This window comes from Cupressus sempervirens, chromosome 11 (genome assembly GCF_028749045.1).
Source record: "Cupressus sempervirens isolate cs-2001-9-10 chromosome 11, ASM2874904v1, whole genome shotgun sequence".
Taxonomy (NCBI): Eukaryota; Viridiplantae; Streptophyta; class Pinopsida; order Cupressales; family Cupressaceae; genus Cupressus; species Cupressus sempervirens.
The window spans coordinates 92,581,404-92,605,649 of NC_143128.1; the positions used below are offsets into that span (position 1 = coordinate 92,581,404).

Here is a 24,246-nt window from a genome sequence, read left to right on the forward strand (position 1 = left end):
TGGGAGCAAAATAAAGGTTGGGCTTGGAAGAGCTAAAATTTGGCTACGTATAAAGCTTGGAGCTGAGACTTGCCTTCGTTCCAATCTTGCCTCATCTTCAAGCTGAGACATGTCTTCATTCCCATCTTGTCTCATCTTTGAGCTGAGCCCCTCCTTTGTTTCCATCTTGTCTCATCTTTGAGCTGAGCTTTGGCCCCATGAAATTTTGTCTTATCTCGAATCAAGTGAAGGAAGCATCATCCCATCTCAAGCCTAGGAGTTGTGACATGAACTTAACGAAATGCCTTCAACCTCGAAATGAGATAGTTGAGTCTTGATAATGTTTATGAGAATGGAAGAATGCAAGCCCAAGTATAATGTTTGGACCTAGTCTTTTGGACCAGGCCTTAGCTCACACCTAATGTGGCCTTAATTAGGCCCTCAATAGGAGGGCCCAGATCTGAAGGAGCGGTGTTAAGACTTATAACAGTACCAGAGAACTTGCTAAATAGATCACAAGACTTGAAGTTCTTGTGTCCCCAAGACATCATTAGACCCAGAAAACATATCAAGACCCTGCAAAAAATCTCAAGTTGGGATGAAATGGCCCCAAATCTTACTTTATATGTGGCAACTTACATTGGGAGTGATATCGGGCCTAAAATTACTTCATTTTGGGGCCATATTGTGGGACATAGATCATTGAATCTCAATGAACATGGCTCTAAGTAATCTGCGGTCATGGATACAAAACGTGTGGTACTAAAACCCCATTGGTCTGACCTTAAATGCTTAACATGTGGCCTTAAATGCACCCAGCAAGCTAAAATCAAGCTTAATTGGCAGAGAGCTGGGCACAAAACTCGAGATAAGGCAGCAATGTGGACTTGGATGATTAGCTGGGTTCAAATTTCTAAGCAACCGGCCCTGTAAACATAGTGTGTGTGCCTATACATGGCCCCAATGTAACTTGAATCCAATAAGGGCCTGATTTGCATGAAATGTGTGGCTTTACTGAGGTTGATTGATATTTAAATCAAATTAATATTAAAATTAATATCTAAGGCAATGATTTAATTAAATTTGTATTTTAAATATTAAAATTAATATCTAAGGCAATGATTTTATTAAATCAATGGCCCTATTTATCACAAAGTTCAAGGTAATGCATTTAATGAGAAATGGAGGTCCCAAATCTAGATGCTACTATATAAATAAGACAGCCCAGCTTCCATTTTATTCATCCCTAATGCAATCGATAGCTGGATTTAGAACTTGCAGAGGCTGATTGATGAGATATTTGAGACTTCGTCCATAACAGGGCTCTGATCCACCTTTTTTAAACACATCTGCAGTGGAGAGGGCAATGTACAAAAATCTCTCAATCATTCCTATATCAACTACAAGCAGCCATTTTCGAAGGGCTCCCTTTCTGAGCATCCAAACTCTAATTTTGATCACTGGGGACCTTTCAAACAGCGAGTCTAGTTCAACATAATTTATGTCTCAGTTCAGATTAAGGAACTAATATCATTCGATTTTGACATATTTATCAGATTTGATTTAGCAAAAGTTAAGGCTAATATTACTAGCAGTAGGGCCCTTAGCCTCAAAACAAATCAATTTTAGGAGTGTTAAAGGATGCAATAGGCTTCAATTAGTTTGTTTTCGAAGTCTGATATAAACATCAGAAGTTCTCATTTTAGGAACTTGACTTGCGCTAACCTTTGTTTTAGGATCAGATTCAATTAAGGCAAAATGCAATCCTAATAATTGTTTGTTGCAGGACCGAGAATGGAAAGAGGAGCTGAAAGCATTCCAAAAATGAGACCTCAAGCGAAGTTGGGAAGGTGGCTATCATGATCAAGGATGTAGAAGATTTCCAAGACATCAAGAAAAGATCACGCATCTAAAAAGGCAACTTGGAAAATTAGACCATTGATGGTATGTGAATCCTTCATCATCACGCCAACAGAGATTTGGCATTTGAAGTAAGGCTGGGCTGAAACTCATTCCTTGGACCAACTTGAAAGACTACGACAGGGAGAAACTCCAAGACAACAAGGATGAAAATATTTCAAGAGATTGACCAATTGGAAGAATGAGCTGTAAATGAAAGAGTAAAAATGACTTCTCATTAACAAACAAGCGAGGGTATTTATCAAGTTTAAAGGGTAAGTTTGCCGAGGTGGCAGCCAGATCCTTAATCAATAAAAGCATGCCAAGTGTCATGTGGAGACAATTTAATGAGATATGTCTGGATTCATCAAATGTGAAAGAGGATGAAAAGAAGGGACACATTTCCCGAGGTGATGAGGTGGCATTGTCTGCAATGTGCTCTTCTCATTGGTCCACATGTCATTGATCTTTACCCAGTTGTTATGGATTTGAATTTTCTCACTGGTCCAAGAAGGAAATGTAATTTTCTAATTGGCCCACACAATGTTGCCTAATTGTAATTGGCTGGGCATTTGATACTTGTAGAAGGTGGTTATGGAACCCTAATTAGGGCTTATGTGGATTAATCTTGGCCCTTGATTTCAAATCAATCTTGGTCACTCATATTGAGGACTACTATAAAAGGCCAAGGCCTCCTCATTTGCAACTCATTAGTTTTAGAGTAGAGTAGGAGGAATTATGTTAGAGAACTGTCGCCAAAGTACTACCAAAAATGTTTTCTATTCATTGTTGGTCTTCATAATGGATATATATGATCATTTTGGAGTATTGCATGGTTCTTTGCATCTCTGACTTAGATTAGGATTTCATTTCATGTTGTTTAGTAAAAGTTTAGTTGAATGAAAGTAATTGTGGATGTTTACTTGATTGATGCCACAAATTCAGACCACTAGCCTCTTGTCAATTGTAAGTGTGCCTTGTGTGGTAAGTTGATGGTTAAAAGCACTTAATTGAAACTGATATTCAATCTTTTATTTGCATCCACTTGATGGGATTGAAGAGAGGATATTAATGTGAAAACCGTTTGTGTATTCCTTAGAATCTTCCACTAGGTGGGTGTAGTTGTTGATTAAATTGCATTTAATAGAGTCCAAATGCATCTATGCTTCCTTCCTTTCATTAATACTAACCTCGAGGTCAAGTCAACGATTCCTTACAAGATCCTTTAGAGGGAGGCGGGCATGTTCTCAATTGAGGCCTCAACAATTATCCAATTGCTAAGCTATCTAAAAAAAGTGGAAAATATGTATAAACGTCGCCGGCCTAAATTGGTGGCTAAGGAAGAGCTAGAACGTAGGAAATAAACATGGAAGAAACAAAATAGCAAGTTGTTGAACAAATGGAACATTAACCCCTCTGGAGTGTCCAAACACCAATATAGAAATAAAAAAATGGGTGTTAGATAAATTCAAAACTGCCATGTGGACAAATCTGATAAGTAGGAAAAAAACCTATTACGTCAAAGAATTTAACCACGCATGAGAACACAACGATAAACAATATTTAGGATCCGCAATCAAAGGAAACGTCAATATTTTACTTGCCCAATTAAGGACCAGCTCTCATCATTTACGATGTGAAACTAATAGGATGGAAGGTCCCTAAAGAAGAATGGGAAGAGAGAGTTTGTACTTTTTGCAACAAAGGAGTGGTGGAAACAGAATGGCACTTTATCAAAGAGTGTGCTGCATATAAAGATATTTGCAAAGAGTACAAGAATAGCCTACAGGTGAGCACCATGAAGGAACTTTTTGAAGAGGCAAGATTACACAAGACAGCTAGCTTCCTGGTTCAGATCCACAACAAAAGGAACAACTTGAAGAAATTACAGCAGGCTGCTTAACTGGCCCTTTGGTCCATTAAACCGACAGTCTCATGGACGTCACTAAAACCTTTCATTTCATTTCATTTAGTTAGAAGTAGAAGTAGAAATAGAAGTTGAAAGTTTAAGTTGGATTTGAAGTGGAAAGGGTGGAAAATCAAACTATATTTGCATTGCACATTGTGAAGCCAAATCTTTAGAAGTGCAAATAGTTGATATCCATAGAATGAATAGCATAAGTCCCCTAAGTGATTACCAACATATCACATTATTTTATTGAGTGTGTCCACAATTGAAGGAGCCTTGAAGTCATTTCATTATCTTACTTTGCAAACTCAGCATAAGAGATGACATTATATCAAGAGAGGATTGAGTAGTTGATGTTTCATCTTGAAACATGCAGAATCAAATTCTTGATGTTTCTCCAAATTTGCATATCATATTAAGAGCTCCCTGACTACATATAAATACACAATGCTCAAGTTGGCGACACCCTAAACATACCAAAATATCCTCTCAACAGCTTCAATAGCTCACCTTAGGTTCACAGAATAACAACTACAAAGGATGGGCCTAGCATTGTATAAATCAAGTAGATGATAAGTCTAACAAGTCAACTGTACACGCTAGCATCGTTGGCTAAGTCACATGGTTTAAATTTGAATTCAAATTCAGCAACAATGAAATTTGGATGAAGTTCAATGAGGAAAAAAAAATCGATAATAAATTCACCTTATAATAAATTTGTAAGTAATATATCCAATGAATTATCATATTTGCTTAACAATTATTTCAAAACCAAAAAAGCCTTAAATTCATATTTATTTATAGTTTAGTATTAATGTTTTTATAAAAACTAAATATAAATTTTATAATATTTGAACTTTTAAATGAATATAAGTCAATATCTAGATTAAAAATACAGACATTAACAACATACATTTTAAAATGTAAGACTTTCAAAAAAAAAATGGAACCTAATGAAAGAGCATTTTTTAATTTTCTCGGGATATCTAACAAAAATGTAAAGAGCAACCTAAAAGAGAACATGAAAATCTATTTGCCTAGAGGTTGGCAAGAATTAGAGTTGCAGTCTCGTCAAACTTGTTAGGTCACGTGGGACTAGAAGAGCATCACTATTGCTTGCGACTTAGTTACCGGTGATGGAGCCTAAATATTTTGCAAAACTTATAGTCTCCATTTAAGAAACAATGTTAGAGATTCATCATGGAAATATAAGCATTGATGTTAAATCAAAAGATGAAGAATTCAAGTACATGCAATGGGATATGGTTGTGTGCAAGTATGCTGCATATAATGAAATACATTTAAAGCAACTAACAGTTGGAAAGCGAGGCAAATGTTGACATCACTTAAAGAAGAAGCACACATTAATATAAATGGTAAACATTAGTATGTGCAGCAAATTGTTTATAAAAGGAACTGATACCAATCTTACAGTGCCAAGACATTCAAAGTTAGCAAGTGTTAAATCAGTAATGAAGATATTGTGATTATAGAACAAGTATCACCTAACCAAAATATGGAATACAAATGAATAAGCGATTATTGTGTCATAGACTCCAGTAACAATCAAACTGTTTGAACATGTGATATATACAGAATGAGCTTATAGATTAAAAGATAACAGTAAGGCAGCAACCCTCATGAAAGCTTAAGCCATTGATATGTATGCTTGTGAGATGCAGTAAAAAAGAAACCCAACAAGATGTTTTATTTCACATGATTTTTGGGTATGTTGTGGAAGCCAGTAAACCTATGCCTTTTCAGGCTGGAATCTGAAATAAAGGGGTTTGAAGATGAATTTCATATGGTGGTGCAGTTTTCTCGGACAGGCTGAATGTTTCTACTTATCTCTGCTATACAGTTAGGAGCATTTTTCTTTCCCTCTAAACAGTTCCATGATGGGGATTATCTCCTATGACCTTAGGACTGTATAAAGGATTTTCACTTCCAGGTCTGTTATCAAAGACATTGTCAAAATATGAACAAAAAACAAAAGCATATACAGAAAATCTTGGCATATGAGATGCACAGCAAAGGCATGTGCGGAATTGCTCAAAGACCATTCACATTATTAAGACCCAAACTTGATTCCTCATCAATTGATTTCGACAGTTCCCTTGCCGTTTCTTATTCTTCAATCTTAACGGCAACGATGGATATTCACCTGAACATGGAATTTATATTTAATAAAATTCACATCTAACATTATTGCATACGTGTTGCAGGAGGAGTGGAACAATGGAATTTATCTGCACACGCACTGATCCTTGATATGCCAGACATGGTGAATAAGTGTTTGAAGGACGGAAAGGCACTTATGAAGATTTGGAGCATCACGTCTGCAGCAAATTATTCAAATTTTATGCGTCACCAAGAACATTTTATGATGAGTTCAGTTGAGAAACGAAGCAGAGGAGGAATCTATGCGAGTAAAATAGCAGGAGGATAGCAGTTACGTTGCCAGAAATGAATCTTATCACACACAGTGACAAGGGTTACAGTTCTGAGAGGAAAGAAGGCTCTTGCGAATGGAGTTACGGTGTGATACCATTCATACCATTCAAATCAAACGCAAATAAAGAAATTTGATATTGTTTATTGGTCAATTAAATTGTTGTATGCTTTGCCCAAACTCCAAACGTCAGAAAAATTAATCTGGAGTTGCATTATCCTAATCCAGGTCAGTTTATCATAAAGAGCCGATGGTTTATAGGAATTTTGAGGATTTAGTTTAATAATGTAAGATTAGTTTCTTTTATGAAGAGGTATGGTGGTTGAGGTATGCCTCTCTGTCTATTATAAATTTAAGATGTAAAAATCAAGACAGGAGACAATTCAGATTCATATTTAAAAGTTTACATATACTATGATGCACTTATGATATATTATATTTTTCATTGGTAAAGGAATGAGCAATTGAACAAAGCCCCTGGATTTTGGATTACTGAGCAAATTTATATGCAATTCCGGAATTGAAATGCAGTAGATAGATCATCTGTAAGGAGTGTCTTTATTGCGATTTTACTTCCAGTATAATTATTTATTTTAAATTTTAGAGTTTCAAATTATTATTAAGTTGTGTCCTTTATAATTATTACTTTTAAATTCTATAAATGTTTTAATGTTTGGACAAGTGGACTGGGTCATTATTGCAATTTAAACTTGATAAACATAAATATTGTGAAATATTTAATTAATTTCATATTTATGTCTAGTTTGTCTCCATATCATAGGGGTTAAAGTGCATCCTAGACCAGCTTAAAATTGTGTTTATATAATTGATCCGTCACGTCTGAATTGTTGAAATCATTTATAGTTTAAATACATTGAACTTTATAAAGTTGTACTTTTCAACTTATAATATTGACTCTGATTGCCCATTTAATTAAGCATTGGTCTTTATATTACTCTTGATTCATAATCCATATGTTAGCAATTGTTTCATTTCTTTCTATTGAGGAATTAATATATTCATTTGTTGCATTCATTCTTTATTTAAAACATTAGCATAATTATACAATCATTTACTTTTGTTATTAATTCATTATTTTCAAGTTTGAAGTTTTCAATGATTCTTGCCATTTCGGAAACTTACATTATATTCACATTCTAATCAATCTGCTATAAGCGTCTTGGATCTATGTATTTTGTCCAGGACCAAGTACACCGCCTTGGTTTTGCAAAGCCAGAAGCACAGGGCATTTCGATCACATCGATCAATCTTGTCAAGTTGGCCATAATTGGTTGGATATCCCAACATCGAGTTGGCAAGACTTGTAGGATTCCAATCTGCAGTTTTGGGAACCAACAATAGGTTCGATTTCGGTTCGAAATACGGCTTCAAAGAACCATTCACCGGTACGGCAAAATTTTGGGAAGGGTTTTGGGTGCGTTTGGAAAGGGTTTTGGGTTCGTTCGTACAAAAACATGTAAAAATTATAATTATATATATATATATATGAAGTCTAGAAGCATAGAGTATCATAAAATCATATGATGTAAACTCCACCTTGCACAAACTTCTTTTGCTCAAACACCTATTTGCTCACAAAATCACCTATTTGCACACCACAGATGATGTTAGAAGCCAAAATAACCTACTTACATTCACGTTTTAGGGCAACCGGAACTCAAAAAATATAATATTCACCCAAATTTGTCCCAAATTCGATCTAGGTAGCCAAAATTCCCCCGAGTTCAAATTCTAGACTGCAGGTTTGCACCAGCATAGGGAAATTCGAACCCTAATCAAACCTAGGTCGAACCAGACCTGTATTTCAAACCGGTTTGAACCCATGCTGGGTTCTTGGGCCAAAACGACAAACCCGAGTAACCAAGGTTTGTGACAAACTTGTTGAGTGTTGATGGGATGCATTGGACTTACAAGGCGTCACTCCTATTTGCGCTTGTGGTATAGCTTCACCAGTGCAAACAAGGATGCAAGTCCAGGCAGCATCCTTAGTTTGGATTGTGGGTTCCCTCAAGTCTTTGCTGGAGCGAACCCGAGAGGACCTAGGGCAATAGAGAGGAATTTGAACCCTAATCGAACCTAGGTTGAATCAGACCTGTATTTCAAACTGGTTTGAACCCATGCTGGGTTCTTGGGCCAAAACGACAAACCCGAGTAACCAAGGTTTGTGACAAACTTGTTGAGTGTTGATGGTATGCATTGGACTTACAAGGCGTCACTCCTATTTGCGCTTGTGGTATAGCTTCACCAGTGCAAACAAGGATGCAAGTCCAGGCAGCATCCTTAGTTTGGATTGTGGGTTCCCTCAAGTCCTTGCTGGAGCGAACCCGGGAGGACCTAGGGCAGTAGGGTCCAAAATGTGAAATAAAACAACTTTAAAGAGTGTTTTTTTTTTTTTTTTTCCTTATGTAACTCTAAAAGGAAGCTAATAAAAAACATTTCACTCATCTAATCTCTTATGTTGAGGAGGATGATGATATAGCAGCATATGGGACTAGTGGAATCAGTTTGGGTTCCAATGAAGAGGATCTAGATATAGTTGCAATTGCGGATGAAGCCATTGCCCTTATTTTCTGATGATCCATTTGACTCTTGAAGGGCATTTGATACTATGATCATTGATAAACTACTAAACACTTGTCATTTATCAATATGTTTCAAACTTTATTATTTGATGAACTAGTCTATGTTTTGCAATTTAGTAATTCAATGTATGATTTTTTTTACAATCATGTAGATAGAATAATGAGCGAGTATTTAATGTTTATAGTTGACATTTGGGATTGATCAATGATCAAGCAACAATTATTCATACTATGGAATGACTTTGTTTTGCAACTATGCATGTTTCTCTTGTGTGTTTGTGTGTTTATATATATATATTCACGAACCCAAATGGGAAAAAAAAAATTAGCCCAAACCCACAAACCCAAACCTCAAACCCGAATCAGCAACTTAGCAAAAATTACATGGCCCTCCAAATACAATAATATTCACGAACCCACCCACGAACCCAAATGGGAAAAAAAAATTAGCCCAAACCCACAAACCCAAACCTCAAACCCGAATCCATCCCCAAACCCGAATCAGCAACTTAGCAAAAATTACATGGCCCTCCAAATACAATAATATATTATTGAGCTTTATCTTCATACCTATCTTGTATCGCAAGACATGTCATCTCCCATTGTACCATTGTAAGTCGCATTTTTATAATACAATTTTTTTGAAAAATCCTAGGCCATTTAAAAGGCAAACTCAAACACTTTCGGGGGGTTTTCTAAAATTTCATTGTATTTGAATCCCATGGATGAAATTCGTCGATCATTGTGACATAGATTGTTGATAAATAAATTCTGATCTTAATCATCTTCAATTCATCCCATGCATAGTTGGGATGTGATAAATTCATCATTTATTTGCAAAACCTACATATTAGATATGTAACATAAAAAACTTTTTCATAGCACAAGAATATTCAATTTATTTGAGAGATTGTGAATGAAGTATTATTACCAAAAATGATTTTATTGTCGGTTATCAGTAAATTCTATATTGTAGCCGATGGGTAGAATTGTATCCGAAAGGGCACGTGACAGTTGAGTCACCCCTTTGGGAAAAATATATGTACATCGTCCGTAGGGACTTTTGAGACATCATCATAATCATTATCATTGTAAGCATTGTACTTGGAGTGCATATTGCGCATATGAAGAAAGTATTTGTTCTATGTTATATCTCACTGTGCTACATGCGATAAGTATCTGTTTACCCTGTACGGTAAACATTTGGCGTCGTTGCCAGTCGAACCTAGAACAAAGGAAGTGTTATGAAGATTAATGGTGAATTTGCTTAATAAAGATAGGAATAAGACAAAAGATAAGGATGAGATACACAAAGCACAGGAAGCATTAATTTTAGCACAACAAGCGAAGCGCAGACAGAAGCTTTAGTAGCTTACCAACGAGCACCAAGGGGGTGAAGGAGCACAGACGAAGGGAGTACATTTACCTAGTAGACCGAGGAGTGCCGAGAAATTGCTAGAAGAAACTCGACAGTGATTGAATTTGGTGGAAGAGACAAGGGAGGAATTCCTTAATTTGTATAAGTCGAGGGTAGAGAATCCAAATGGAAGGAAAGTAACTCACAAGGCTTGAAGTGTCGAAGGAGCACGAGCATGGAGTGAACTCTTTGTTCTCGATACACCCAACGAACAGATACAAGCAAAGAATCGAACAACTTCACTTGAGGAAGATCTTTTCACACCGAGTAACGCGATTGTCCAAGGTAGGGCAGTTGTCCAAAGCAACGCAGTTGTGCAGAACAACATGGGTGCTCTGAACAGCGCAGGTACACAGCAAGTACCACAAAATCAGAAGAGAGTAGCAATAGCAAGACCAAAGGAAAAATTGTCGAAGTTCAATGGTTGATGGGACGACCGATCCAATCAGACATTGTAAAATATATGAAATGATCTGGATGGCGAACGGCGTAACAGACAAAGATGACTAGATCTGATAGTTTTCGACGACCCTACAGGATGTAGCAAATGATTGGTTTTCAGATGCCGATCCTTAGAAATTAACTACATGGCCGAACGTTAAGAAAGGATTTGTAGCAAAATTCCGTATACTGAGGGATGATAACAAAATAGTAGTGGAAATATACAATATGAAATAGGGGAAGAATGAAACAATATGGGTATATGCAAGAAGGCTGAAGGAGCTGATGAGGAAAATGGAGAGCCAACCAACAGATGGATTAAAGAAAAGATGATTTTTTGAAGGGCTACGACCGCGCTGAAGAAAAAGATGAAAATTGCACCTCCAGCGTCATACATAGATGCGTATAATCGAGAGATGGATCTAGAGAGTGAGCAAAAAACAAGCAAAAAGAAGAAACACAAATCATCAAACTCAAACAATTCATCTTCTGAAAGTAGTAGCAGCGACGAAGAATTCCATAAGAAGGTTCAAGCGTTGTAGAGGGATATGTTATGGATGATGGAGTTCATAAATCTGAAAAAGAATCCTGACTCGGTGAAAGGGGAATTGTGATGTACAGACTGTAAGGAGGGTGGTCACACAAAGGGTTCCTGCTCAAAAAAAAAATTACAACATTTGCCAAATTGCGGGACATTCCACCAAGGAATGCTCGTTCAATATGAAGACAAAGGGACATCAACAAGTGTTACTAGCGCAGGAAGTGTCCACTGCAGGAGCAGGAACGAACACGAACAATGACGCAACCTCAGGAGGGCACCGGAACAATAACTGATGCGGACGAAGCAGTAATAATAACAATAATGACAATAATGGAGGCCGAAGTTGGATACAGTACAACTCAAGTGGATGGCTGCTGATACAATGTCGTGCGTGCAACCTCTGGGGGCACTTCGCTAGAGACAATACCACAAAGGAAATGCCATAGCTATTATGCAGATGGTGTGGTCCAAGAGACCACAAGGATTCAAAATGCCCTAAGCAAGGGGTGAACTTGTTAAGCATCGAAACATGTGATGAGGAGACATTAGCCACAACTCACGAGCAAGCAAAGAAGGCAATGTACCCAAATGCAAAGGAAGAAAAGAAGAGGTTGCAGCAAGCACGAATTGAGTTGGAAAAACAAATGGAAACGAAAAAATTACAAACAAAAGACACTGTCAGCACCTCGAAGAGGAACCTGGCAGAACAAAATATTATAAGGCAGGGAATGCAAATGGAAGTTCCTATGAAACTGAAGGACCTTCTTCATACAATGCCTCAATTACGAATGGTAATACTAAACATGACACCACTCCCGAAAGCAACAGAACAGACAGGAAAGGAGGGCAGCAGAATGACTACAATAGACCAAATGCTATAGGCGCTCATTACAAGAAGACATCCTACAGTAGCAGAGATGAGTATCCTAGGAAATGTACTCACAGACACAATCATCGATGGAGGGTCAAGAGTGAATGTATTACCAAATGATGTATGGAGGAAGTTGGGACAACCTACGTTGTGGCCACCTACATTTCAACTACTCACTGTCAATAAACACTGAATCAAGCCCTTAGGGACCCTAATGGCGCAGCTTATAACCATCGGGACGCAACCATTCTTATTGGATTTTGTGATCATACCGTTAAAAAGGAAAGGGTATGACCCATTCTCGGAAGAGGATGGTTGGTATAGGTGAAGGTGAAACATGATTAAAAACAGAATTCTATGTCCATGGACAGTAGAGGTCGGAGATTTGTAATCGACTTACACACACAAATGGTAGGCGAGGAGGCAACGTCCTCAGATTTCAAAGGCGAAGGCAAAAGGGACAACAAGGGGAAGAAAAGAATGGAACCTAACAAAGAGGGAATATTGAGATTGGAAGGAGTGTCTGACGATGATTTGGCAGATGGAGGACTATGAGCTCTTTCCGAGCTGTAATATGTTAAGGGTCGACGAAGGTAATAAAAGAGTGGAAAATGAATGTCCGAAAGAATACAAAGAAGTGAAAGAAGGAAAGGCGGTTACGGCTAAAGCTAAAGGAAAGAACATACCGTGCGGCCAATACAAAAGAAAGAACACACCATACGAACCCAACAAAAGGAAAGATTCCACCGTACGGTACACGGTGAATGGACCGCATGCAAAGAAAAGGTCACAACGCACCACGCATTTCGTAGAAAGGTGTCAGCAGCAAGGAAAACACATTGTATGATCTGCACAGGAAACAAAGAGGAAGGGATTAATAAAAACTTCAGCAATACAGAGTGAAAGTTCTAGAATAAATAATACAATTATTGACGGTAAGGAGTGGCAGCCGACAGAATTCATGGTACCAAGTTTAAGGATAGCGATCAAAAACAAGTGTGGAGATATGGAAACTCTGAGGGAGAGATTGTATAATTTAAATAAACTTGATAAGTGACAACTACAAGCACAATGGGCCACAAAGGTTACACAGAATAGGCGTAAGGCATGGCTTGACAAGCATTTAAAATTGAGCAAATTTCAACGAGGCCAACTAGTGTTTAAGTATAATGGGCACAACGAGATTAGACCAGGAAAATTCAAAGTGAAATGGGTAAGACCATACAAGATCTGCGAAGTTGGCGATAATGGAGTAATAAAATTATGGATGCTTGACAGGAAGGAAGTGCCCGATGTAGTGAATGGGTTGAAACCGAAAGTCTACCATGAAAGAAATAGCAAACAACTCAGAAAGAGTATAAAAATAATAATAAATAATGTATATATGTAAAATAAATGTAAATAATAATAAAAGATGTATAAAGTTGAGCATATTGTCATGGTACAACCCTTGAATATAATGAGCAAAGACGAAATAAAAGTAAACTAAAGGATGTATAACCAATGTACAGCCAGCAGTCCACGGGAAAAAGGCACCGAATCGACATTATGCAAGGATAAGGGCATCGTACAAACATTATTTGAAAGGAAAGAGACTACCATACAAATGTATGGTATAAGAGGCACATTATATAAGAAACATACAATCACTGTACGGTCTTCATACAAGAAGGGTATAACAAAGAGCCCACCGTACAGCAAAAATAGGAGGGGAGATCACCTTACGAAAGGAGCACATTAGATAAAGACACCGTATGGCCTTGGAGGTGAACATCGTACGGCCTTGGAGGTAGAAGGAGGTGAACACCTACAGTCGTACAATCAGCCAAGGAACAGAGGAACCATTCAGTTCAAAATGTATGGTGTAAATGGGAAAGTTCAAACTTAAAATTTGTATAGATGTACGACATAAAGCAATGTGATAGACAGCCACCATACGAACAATACATACAGAAGGTGAAATCTATTATCAATAAATATCGTTCGGTACTAGCACATAAGTACACTGTGCAATTAGGAAGGTAAGGGTGGAAATCAAATGCAAGCAAGGTAAATAGATGGAAATAGCACTGTATGGCCTTAGGTACAGGTAGCAAGAGAAGATGTAGCACTATAAGCACCATATTGTACGGCCTGGGATTAAGAGAATCCGAAAGTAAGGAAACAGCAAAGTAGGACTACTGTACAGGCTGCAATACGTATTGCAGGATAAGAAGACAGAAGAGGCCAAGGCTATTCTAGTAAGGATTGTACAAACATAAGAAGTTCAAGAAGTCATTCACACTACCGTACAAGGGTTGGCAGAAGCAAGGACACGACAAGATTTACACTGTACAGCCCGTACGGACGAGCTAGGAGCAGAAAAATATCACATGGTCATGGAAGATTGTTTGCAGGAGAGTATAGATGTCGTATGGTCTGAAGGAAAGTAAGCATAGAATATCGTACAATAAAGACAAAGAAGTTATAAAACATCATTGCCCAGTCGCACGGCATAAATTGATACAAGGGATGACCACTGTATGGACACAGAAGAAGGGTGATAGGAGGTTCTAAAAAAAAACGACGACAAATCAAAATGGTTCACAATGAATGATGTATGGTACCAAAGGGAAAGACATAAACAGGTAGCGAAGAAAATATAAGCGATTGATAGAAATAGTATGGGATTGGAAGAAAATCACAAAAAAGATGTGTTCTATGGACTTCTATGTGGGTTTGAGGGTGCTAATTTAGTTTTGGCGATGCAGCCCCTCGACCTTGCTGAGGGCGTTGCCCCCTAGACCCCTAGCCAGTGTAGTGATTAGTCTTGGGAAGTGTGACTAATTGATGAGACCTGGAGCTATTGCAGGCATGGAGTGTTTGTATGCCAAAGGTGGAGAGAACACCGGAGCAAGCCTTTCAAGGGCTCTGGAGCAAGCCTTTCAAGGGCTACGCTTTGAGGCACTTGAAGTAGGTGTTGGTTGGACTTGAGGTTGTTTTGGTAGATGCATAGAGAGCTCAGGAGGAGCTAACCACCCAGTTGGAGGCAGTAGAGCGACACTTGGCTCAGCGTACCCAGGAGTTGGAAGTAGAGAAGGCGGCATGGGTGGCTATCAGGGTCAAATTTGCTAGGGAGACAGTATTGTGTTAGCAGAGGCTACAGATGCAACATGTTTTTGGAGACCAGTTTGGTGCAGGCACAAGAGGAATGTGAATGTGATGTGACAAAAAAAAATCCATTTTGTTAATCTGTCTCGGCAATGTTGTAATTGTCCTCTGGAGACAACTTTACTTTTTGGGGGGGAAGATGTTGCCAATAAATTCTATATTGTAGTCGACAGGTATAATTGTCTCTAAAAGGGCATGTGACAATTGAATCACCCCTTTGGGAAAGTATATGTACATCGTCCATAGGGACTATTGAGACATCATCATAATCATTATCATTGTTAGCATTGCACTTGGAGTGCATATTGCGTATATGAAGAAATTATATGTTTTGTGTTATATCTTACTGTACTACATGCGATAAGTATCCGTTTACCCTGTACAGTAAACATCGTCCACATAAACCAACACTAAATATACAATTATTGACTTGTCTAACACAAACATTGTTGATCAAACTACAACTGTTGAGTTGCATTGAAACATAGAATTTGTTAATCTTTCCATACCATGCAAAAGGTGCTTGTTTATTCAACAGAAACCCTTGGAATGTGTATCTCACTGCTTAAATTTGGTTGCTTCTTGACATAGATTTCCTTTAGATCAACATTGAGGAGGCCACATTTCACATCCTCGTACTTTTCATCGAATCATATTTGACATGAGAATAGGAATCCATCAAGGCTAACATCACAACTCTCCACAATCCCCTCGCAAAAAGAATCATGAGGATGCCATATGCAAAATGAGAAGCCTTAGACGTCAAACCATTACACTCGATACAACAACATATCACAACAAACCCTGTCCAAGCTATAGTGATCAACAATCAATTCTCATATGCACAGTCAATCAAATATTACTCAATAATTATTATAACATGAAAACCAAGAGACCTTGTTGTTATAAATACAGCTTTATGGTTTCCTCAAGATGAACATGATAAGCTCCACGTTGATCAAAAACATGATAAGCTCCACACTCTAGCATCAACTCATCCAAAATCAATCCCTACAATAGGTGTCAAGCTCAAGTTTTAGGACAACTAAGCCCAAAATGCTTTCTTTCCAAGAGACCTAGAATACCTCTACTCTCTAAAATGCAGATGTTACAATGGCTTACCTATGGTCGACCTATAAACTAATTTCAGCTACTATAGGCAATAAGTCGAGAGTAGTGAGGGCTAATGAATTAAATTGTTTTAACTTAAAAGAACCAACACCCAGTGCTTAAATTGTTCATAGAAAGTAATATCATCATTATTCATAGAAATCCTCTCTAGTTAACCAAGGTTGAATCTTTCCATTATTTTTTTCCTTATTCTCTAGTGTCCTGATGATGGATCATGTAGTGTGATCCGAAACGTTGATGCTTAAAAATGTATTACACAATCAAACCCAAAAGAAAGATTATACCAAAGCTAAATCTCGCAAGTGAAATAATGGACTTAGATGATCAACAATCCCATGTTCATATATTCGGTCTGAATCCTATCTTGCTGCATAAGCATTTTGAACCGATTCCCATTCTCTAATTCTTGCTGCATCTCACAATAAATTAAAATCAGTGAACCAACATGGAACAGATAGTGTTTAAAAAAGAATAGAACCATACACTTTCATTTTTTTGATGTAATTTCTAGAAATGCAAGCAATTGGGAGGATTCTTCACACAATTACAAGATACGAACTCAGCTCAAACAGCAAGCTAATTTGTACTGAAGCTTGAACTCGACTACGATTCGAAAAAAAGGTTAAAATTGAACACCTTGATGTGTTATTTTCCAATTTGAGCACCTTAATGTTCACGTGTCCTTGTTAGCGCAGAACTAGCAATTGGCCTCATCTTTTGGTGTCCATTGCACCCTGGAATTTCGGTGCATTTATTTTCTCAAATTGAAACCTTAACTTGCACTTAGTGTTATTCATGTAAGTGTTGAGATTAGTTTTTTCCAATTTCCACATCTTATATGCCCTCAATCATTTGGACTTCAACTTTCTTTCAAAAGCACCTCTGCATTTACCACTTGAGTTTGGCAAGTTGGAAGTGATATTTTAGTCAACTCCAGCACAATATATTGAAACATGGACCCAGTCAGGACTCACCACTCAAGACTCAACTAAGAATCAAAGAGAATGTGAAAATTTAAACACAAAATATATATAACACTTTTATTATGCAACCTTCAATAAATAAAGTTTAAAGATATACTAAAACTAATTAAACAGATGCTATTTTGATCACACACAAGCAGATACAACAGCAGATTTAAGTCAAAGGAAACAGCATTTTTTTATATATAAATATTCTCAATTGTTTTGGGTAGACAAAAATAATAGATTATGATATCAATGGCACCAGAAACAAAAATTGCAACATGAATTCATGAACTATAGTAGAGAGGAGATTGTATCACTCAACCCAACATGACTAGCTTTATGTGAGATGTTGGGTTTGTTATGTGAGAGGTTGCACTCCTATCTCAAACAGATCTACTATGCTGCTACAGCCATAGGAGCATTACTTGGGACAAGATTGACTTGGAAAACTAAAAGTATAAATATAATTTGATTGCTAGAGATTTAATTGGGAAAATATCAATAGAATTTTAAAAAGGGTTGCTTTTCTAATTTGCCAGGACCAAAATGGTTTCTTTTTTCTTCTCTTTGGACATAGAGTGGGGCTTGGGGCAGCAGGTCCAACAAGGTCATAGTGCAGCACCCCATGCAATGCTCTAAAGGCAACACTCCCCAAGGAGTCCAGGGACAGCACCCGTTGAGGACTACTAGGCCTAAACCAATGCCTCTGCGGGAAAACAGACCATCATGGTGTATACCATTTTTAATAATTTATTGCTTTTAACCAAACACAAAGGCATACATACATCGATTTCAATTGTTATGTACAAGACAACATATTCTAGCAATACATCAAGCATTCAACAGTTTTTGGATTGAATAAACTATAAAACAATGTTTCATTGAGCAATGCATTATCAATTCAGATTTGCTCTCCTGACTTGGTATTAAAGAAGCATCAAAGAGAAGAAGTGGAAGTGGGTTGAACACATTCCAAGAGTGAGGAAAAGCTATAGGGCTCCTGCTCGGCTACTGGGCAGCCTACTCCTTCAAGAAAATGCAGCCAATCTTAAGCGCAAAGAAAATTGAAATCCCAAACCATATTGGTCAGTTTGCCTTTTAACATATTGCTATAATTTGCTAAGTCTAACACTAAAGGACATTTGACTTTGGACATATTGTTCAACTTTTTATTTTTGCTCTAGTATTTTAATTTCTGGAGGTAACATAGAGAGTCCAGTTTCAAGAACTGCTTGTCAGGTAAGCAGGTTCTGGGTCTTCTAGGCTTGTTTGCAACTGCCCAACTCATGACTCATTGGGCCAGGAAAATCTTGTAATTATGTTTCTTAAACTTCTGAAAAGTAAAGAATCCCAAGACATTGTTTGCGGCATCAAAGGGTCCTTTTGTATATGTCTATCAATGTTTAAAACAAATTCGTTAGAGATGGCACTAAAACATAGTATTTGTTTTGCCTTCCAATACTGGATTGAAACTCAAGTAGCAATTCATAAGCAATGTAGTTGAGTGAAATGCAAGTTTCTCTTCATAAGCAACATGAGATGCATGATTAAAAGCGCAATGGGGAGTGAGTGGCTGGATATGGATGGTAAACCTAGCATGCCAAATTTTGTCTTAGCACAAGAATTTGAATGATGAATAAAGCATAAGACACAACTCCCATCTACATCTAAATATGAAATCACGTTATCTTGTATGGTTATATCTCTCATGACAAGTCTATTAACCTACTATTAAACTAAGATGGGTAGGGGAGAGTAAACCAATACCAAGGTGAGCTCAATATAAATCTAATCTACAAGGTAATACCATAATGATAAACTTGTACCCAATTAGTTCAGCTATGCAATAACCTAAAACACCACATGTTAATGTCTCATGAGAATAATATTCAAACCCCAAGCATCTCAAGAAATTCCAACCACCTGTGATTAATGAGCTCAACAAGTTAAGTTTAAGATGTGCACATCTGCAATGGCATATTTAGTTGCCCATTTTATTTGATTTATCATAATTTATGCTGATGTCTTCTTTCATGATATGTCTTGCTTGAGGCCTAATCTTATTAAGCTTTGGCAGTTCCTTTATCGCAGGTTTGATCTTCTTAGTGATAAATTAATTTGTCGGCTTGTTGATTGGATGTCTTGTTTGATGCATAATCTTATTAATTTTCAACTTTAGAACATGTATTGCAATAACCTTGTAAGTTATTGCTGTTAGCATAACATGTATAAATAAAATTACCAAGAGACTATATAGCTGGTGATAGTGACTAATAAATGCAATTAAGTTATTTGGCTGCTTAGCAAACATACTAACAATAATTTGGAAAATAATATATAACCAACATTAAGAATACACTGTGACTATCAAAAATCTACAGTTGAATGCCATCAACTAGAATATGTGAAACACTCTGCATCAAAAATCTACAGTTGAATGCCATTGACCAGAATATGTGAAACAGACCTCAGAATAATCATCATAATCAACAAGAGGATTTATATTTCTCTCTGAGGGAACGGATTTGTGAATATACAATATTTATTTTACAGAGTCTGGCCTTACAGTGATGATTATGGATTTGCTTTGTTGGGGACAAAGGATCCCTCATCGCCCAGATGACCATCCAACTGGGTCCAAAATATTCCACGATGAATATATATTGCCAGCATAAGGAGTGTAAGGTTGCCCAGACTATTCTTAGTGTGGCTGGTCAAAAAGTTTCCAAAGCTTAAAGCCATAGGAAGACAGCTCACAACTATAACAACATTGTTAGGAGCCATTAATCATTGATCCAAGCTCTCAACAGGTAAACAGTGATGAGTTTCATGCAGCACTGAGAATAAGGAATTTAGCACTCGAGACTCAATCTTGGTCAAGTCAACATTCCTCCCCTTTGGATGGTGGTAAGCCTTTAAGTTCACCTCCATAAAAATCTTTTGCAAGAGCCTAACCCTCCTCTATATATGTTATACAGGTAAAAGTAGAGGAATTCAGCTGGCAGTTGGGCTGAGTTTACAGGTGAGCGCTGCCAGCCCTTCAAGTTGCAAACATGCGCAAGCCTGCAGTGACTTCTACAAGCCTGCAATAAGCATCTTAAGAAAGTTCAGCTCTTTGTTACGTACATTATCAACCTAGACATTGAATGAGACTAGTGGGAAGATGCCTGAGTGCTAATTTCCTGACATAGGGTTGTCAAGTATCATTTTGTGAGTGAAGATACAGAGTTACAAGAGATCAATCAAAATAGCATGTGATCACTAGTTTGAAAATGGCCAATCAATCATTTTATAGCTAAAAAGTTTTAGAGCTTTGTCTTGGAAAATAAGGGTCATGGAGATTAACAAACTTCACTTGTAAGTACACTTCACACAGACTTCTGTAACAATGATGCATGACAGAGCATTGCAATTTCTGGATTGACAGGATCATAGTGAAAACTTGCATCAGAGTCATAAATATAGTGTATGCAAGTCATTGTATAGTTTTTTCGTATTAGGGACCTCCAGATTAACAGACGTGATCATATTCCTGAATGTTGATATTGTTCTTAATGCACTTAGCTTATTTAACTTGACATACCAGTAAAAAGCTTAAATCAGCATTGCATGTGTCCCAAAGTCCTTCCACGAGAAGCTATTTTGCAATTTAAAATTATCAATGATAACATCAAAATAGTAAAATAGTAAAATGTTTTAAAACTACCAAAAAACACTTATAAAGAATCTGTAAAACCAAAATCTTTATAAATGTCTGCAAACTGCAATTCACATTTGATAGAAATATTTTTTATAAAAGTTCAGGTTCTAATCTAGTGAAACTTCTTTATAATTGAAATTTCATACAACTTTTTATCATTAAAGTGGAGCTGCCAGACTAGAGATGCATACAAGCAACACAATAGAATACATGTGATTAGAAAGCATATTCATGCCTTTTTCAATGCTGGAGGCCATACGACGCCTCTAGCAAAAAGCTTAGCAAATATTATTATAATTCAAGTGTGCATGAATTATCAAATGTGACTAATAAATTAGATAATGAATTTGATAAAAGACTGCAAAATGATAATGATAAAACTCAAACCTTGTGCAAATGAAAGGACATTTCTCCAACTTCAATAAGGATGTCACTAGGAAGCCCTGTCGTACAGAACCTGTTGAGATCACATTTTTCTATGAATAGGAAGCACTATTGAATATTATGCATGTTAGAGATGGTAGAACTTTCATAAATAATCATAATTAAATGCAAGTGTACAAAAAGTTTATAGTCAACAACAAAACATTAAAAATAAATAAAGCTATTAGATGTATCATCTTTTAGTCAAAAAGGATTGTGAGTATCATAATTAGAAGCAAGATATAATCATGACATAAACTGTCTTGTAGTGGTTATGTTAATTGGATTAGAAGAGAGGTTTGACTGCTTATAGGCTTATAGCTATTGAGAAGAACTCTGAGACTGTATATGGACCACCCTAAAAGAAACCATGCTCAATTTCCAAAATTGGCACCAACATCGACCATCAAGACCTGTCACTTATCTGAGCCCCAATTATAAAATCATGTGTTGCAACAAATGCCAGTTCTGCCATCATCCACCCAACATCCAACATACATGAACCTGTGCCGCAAACCAGCCATGTATAGTAGTTATATCACTGATTTAAGAGCATACAGATTTTCCATGACAGACTGGATATGGCTGTATGATTTGTTTAAGTTCCAACATCATGGAAAGGCATAAAGCCAATGCTTGAAAGTAGATAAAATAATTCTTCTCATACACGGTAATATGATAAAATGAAAAGGCCAAGTGATTGGCTTTACCACTGCGAAGGAAAGGAAAGAACGTTAAAGAAAAGAAAGGGCAACTAATTAAAAGGCAGATTAAAAGTAACAGTTTAGAGATAAAACCATTTCATCTTCTTTTATTAAAACTCGTACTATAGTAGAATAAACTAGGAATTGTAACCAGTTCAATTTAGCTCTCCAGTTAAGTCTCTTCACAATTTGTAGTTGTAAATTCTTTAAAGCTCTTTTTAGAGATACTGCATAAAACACTTTTACTAGCATTAATGAACTATAAATTTATACTCCTAGTTTATTATTTCCCATTTCTCTTTTTCCATCATGCAACTTGTCATTTGCTTTTGTTAGTGTTATAGATTAAGCTCATTTGCTCACTTCAACTTTCACACATTTGTCGTCATTGTAACATATTGTTTCCACCACAGTCATATCAGTTCCCCAACATCTCTTGAGATTTGAATTGATAGTATTAAAGCATTTAACTCTTTAATACAGATTAAAGTATACAAGGCATGAGATTCCTATTTCCTACACCTCTATGTATTTTACTATGCACTTAGTACAGTACCCAATCTAGACATGCTAAAACATTTTCATGACATGATGATGATAGTATTTTAAAAGAGTGGGGGGGAGAGAGATTTATGATCACTTTCGACAGATTTTTCCTATACACCAAAAAGACATGTATCCAGCCCTGGTGAAGTTCTATTTCCCATAATGATGTTTCCACTCATGAGGATGGCTACAAAACATCCCCTACTTACTGTTAAATAAGAAACTGAAATTACATTGAAATTGTCAACATAAATATTAAACTAGCATTGTTGCATGAAAATGGATACAGCATCATTTATGGCAAATTTTGAAGACCCCCATGGCACACATACAGCTTTAGCCTTTTAATGGTATTTATAAAAGGGTCGACATCTGTGTGTCTACATCTATAGATATAGATACACACACAAATCTATATGTATGTATATGTGTGTGTATCTATGTATGTATGTATGTGTATATATATATATAAATATACATATATATGTATATATTATTGACATATACACCTGTATGTATATCATATAAATAGATGTATTTATAGATGTATGTATATGTGTATATATGTGTATGTATGTAGTATGTATATATATTTCTGTGTGTGCACTATATATATATATATATATTGATGTAAGTTTCTGTGTGCGTGCGTGCGTGTGTGTGTGTGTGTGTGTATATATATATATATATATAGAGAGAGAGAGAGAGAGATGTATGTATCTCTGTGTGTCTGTATGCGAGTGTGTGTGTTACAAAGCATTAAAATATATATTGGCTTTTATGTTTTAAGACTAGCTTTTTTTGTCATATTTGTATTTTTTGGTGATTTATGTGTACTAATAACAGTATACATTTTTTGTGTAGAATAAATCATTCCCAAGTTTCACAATATTTTTTGCAGGATTTGGCAATTTTATAACCTGAATCTGTATACAGCTCAGAACAGCCTCCGTCTTTGTATCTGAGCCTATTAGATGTGGCCCAGCTATGGGTTTGTACATCGATACTGCTAGATATAGTATTCATGCCATCTCAAGGCATAGTGTATCCATCTCCATTATTTAAAACACAGATACATGTATCAGGGAAGAAGAGGGAATGTATCCCACAAATTTGGCAGCTGCAGAAAGCATCCATATAGACTCTAGAGTAAGAAAATTCAAATTTCATTTTTTCAAGCCTCAGCAATACATTAAGAGCAACTCACACAATGACCAAACAAGATGAAGAAGACCAACAGTAAACACAAAGACTCAGTCAGTCTTGTAATTGAAGGGCACCATGCAATGTGACCAAATAAGCTTAAGCAGACAAACAGTGAAAACAAGAGCACTGCAGATATTGTACTCTAGAGAAGGTAAAAGCTGAGCATCCGTGGTGCAATAGAACAAAGGCTACAATCATATCCAAGCCAAATACAGTTTCAATCTTCAAACAAGTGGAAGGCAGTAGAGACATTATATATTTCAAGATTGTTTTCTAGCAGGAATCAAGAAATATCAAACATAAAGC

The 24,246-nt window shown here is 36.7% G+C and overlaps 1 protein-coding gene across 2 annotated transcripts in view; it reads right to left on the reverse strand.

Moving 5' to 3' along the window:
• The window catches only part of LOC149528383 (Phototropic-responsive NPH3 family protein), a 36,740-nt gene that overhangs the window by 9,009 nt on the left and 3,485 nt on the right, over positions 1–24,246 (reverse strand). Inside the window, exon 3 of one of the 2 annotated variants that reach the window (XM_089811849.1) lies at positions 21,449–21,518. The exons of the other annotated variant lie outside the window; for it this stretch is intronic. Coding sequence (XP_089667975.1) covers positions 21,449–21,518 — 70 coding nt within the window. The remainder of the gene's footprint in view (positions 1–21,448; positions 21,519–24,246) is intronic. 2 annotated transcript variants of the gene reach the window in all.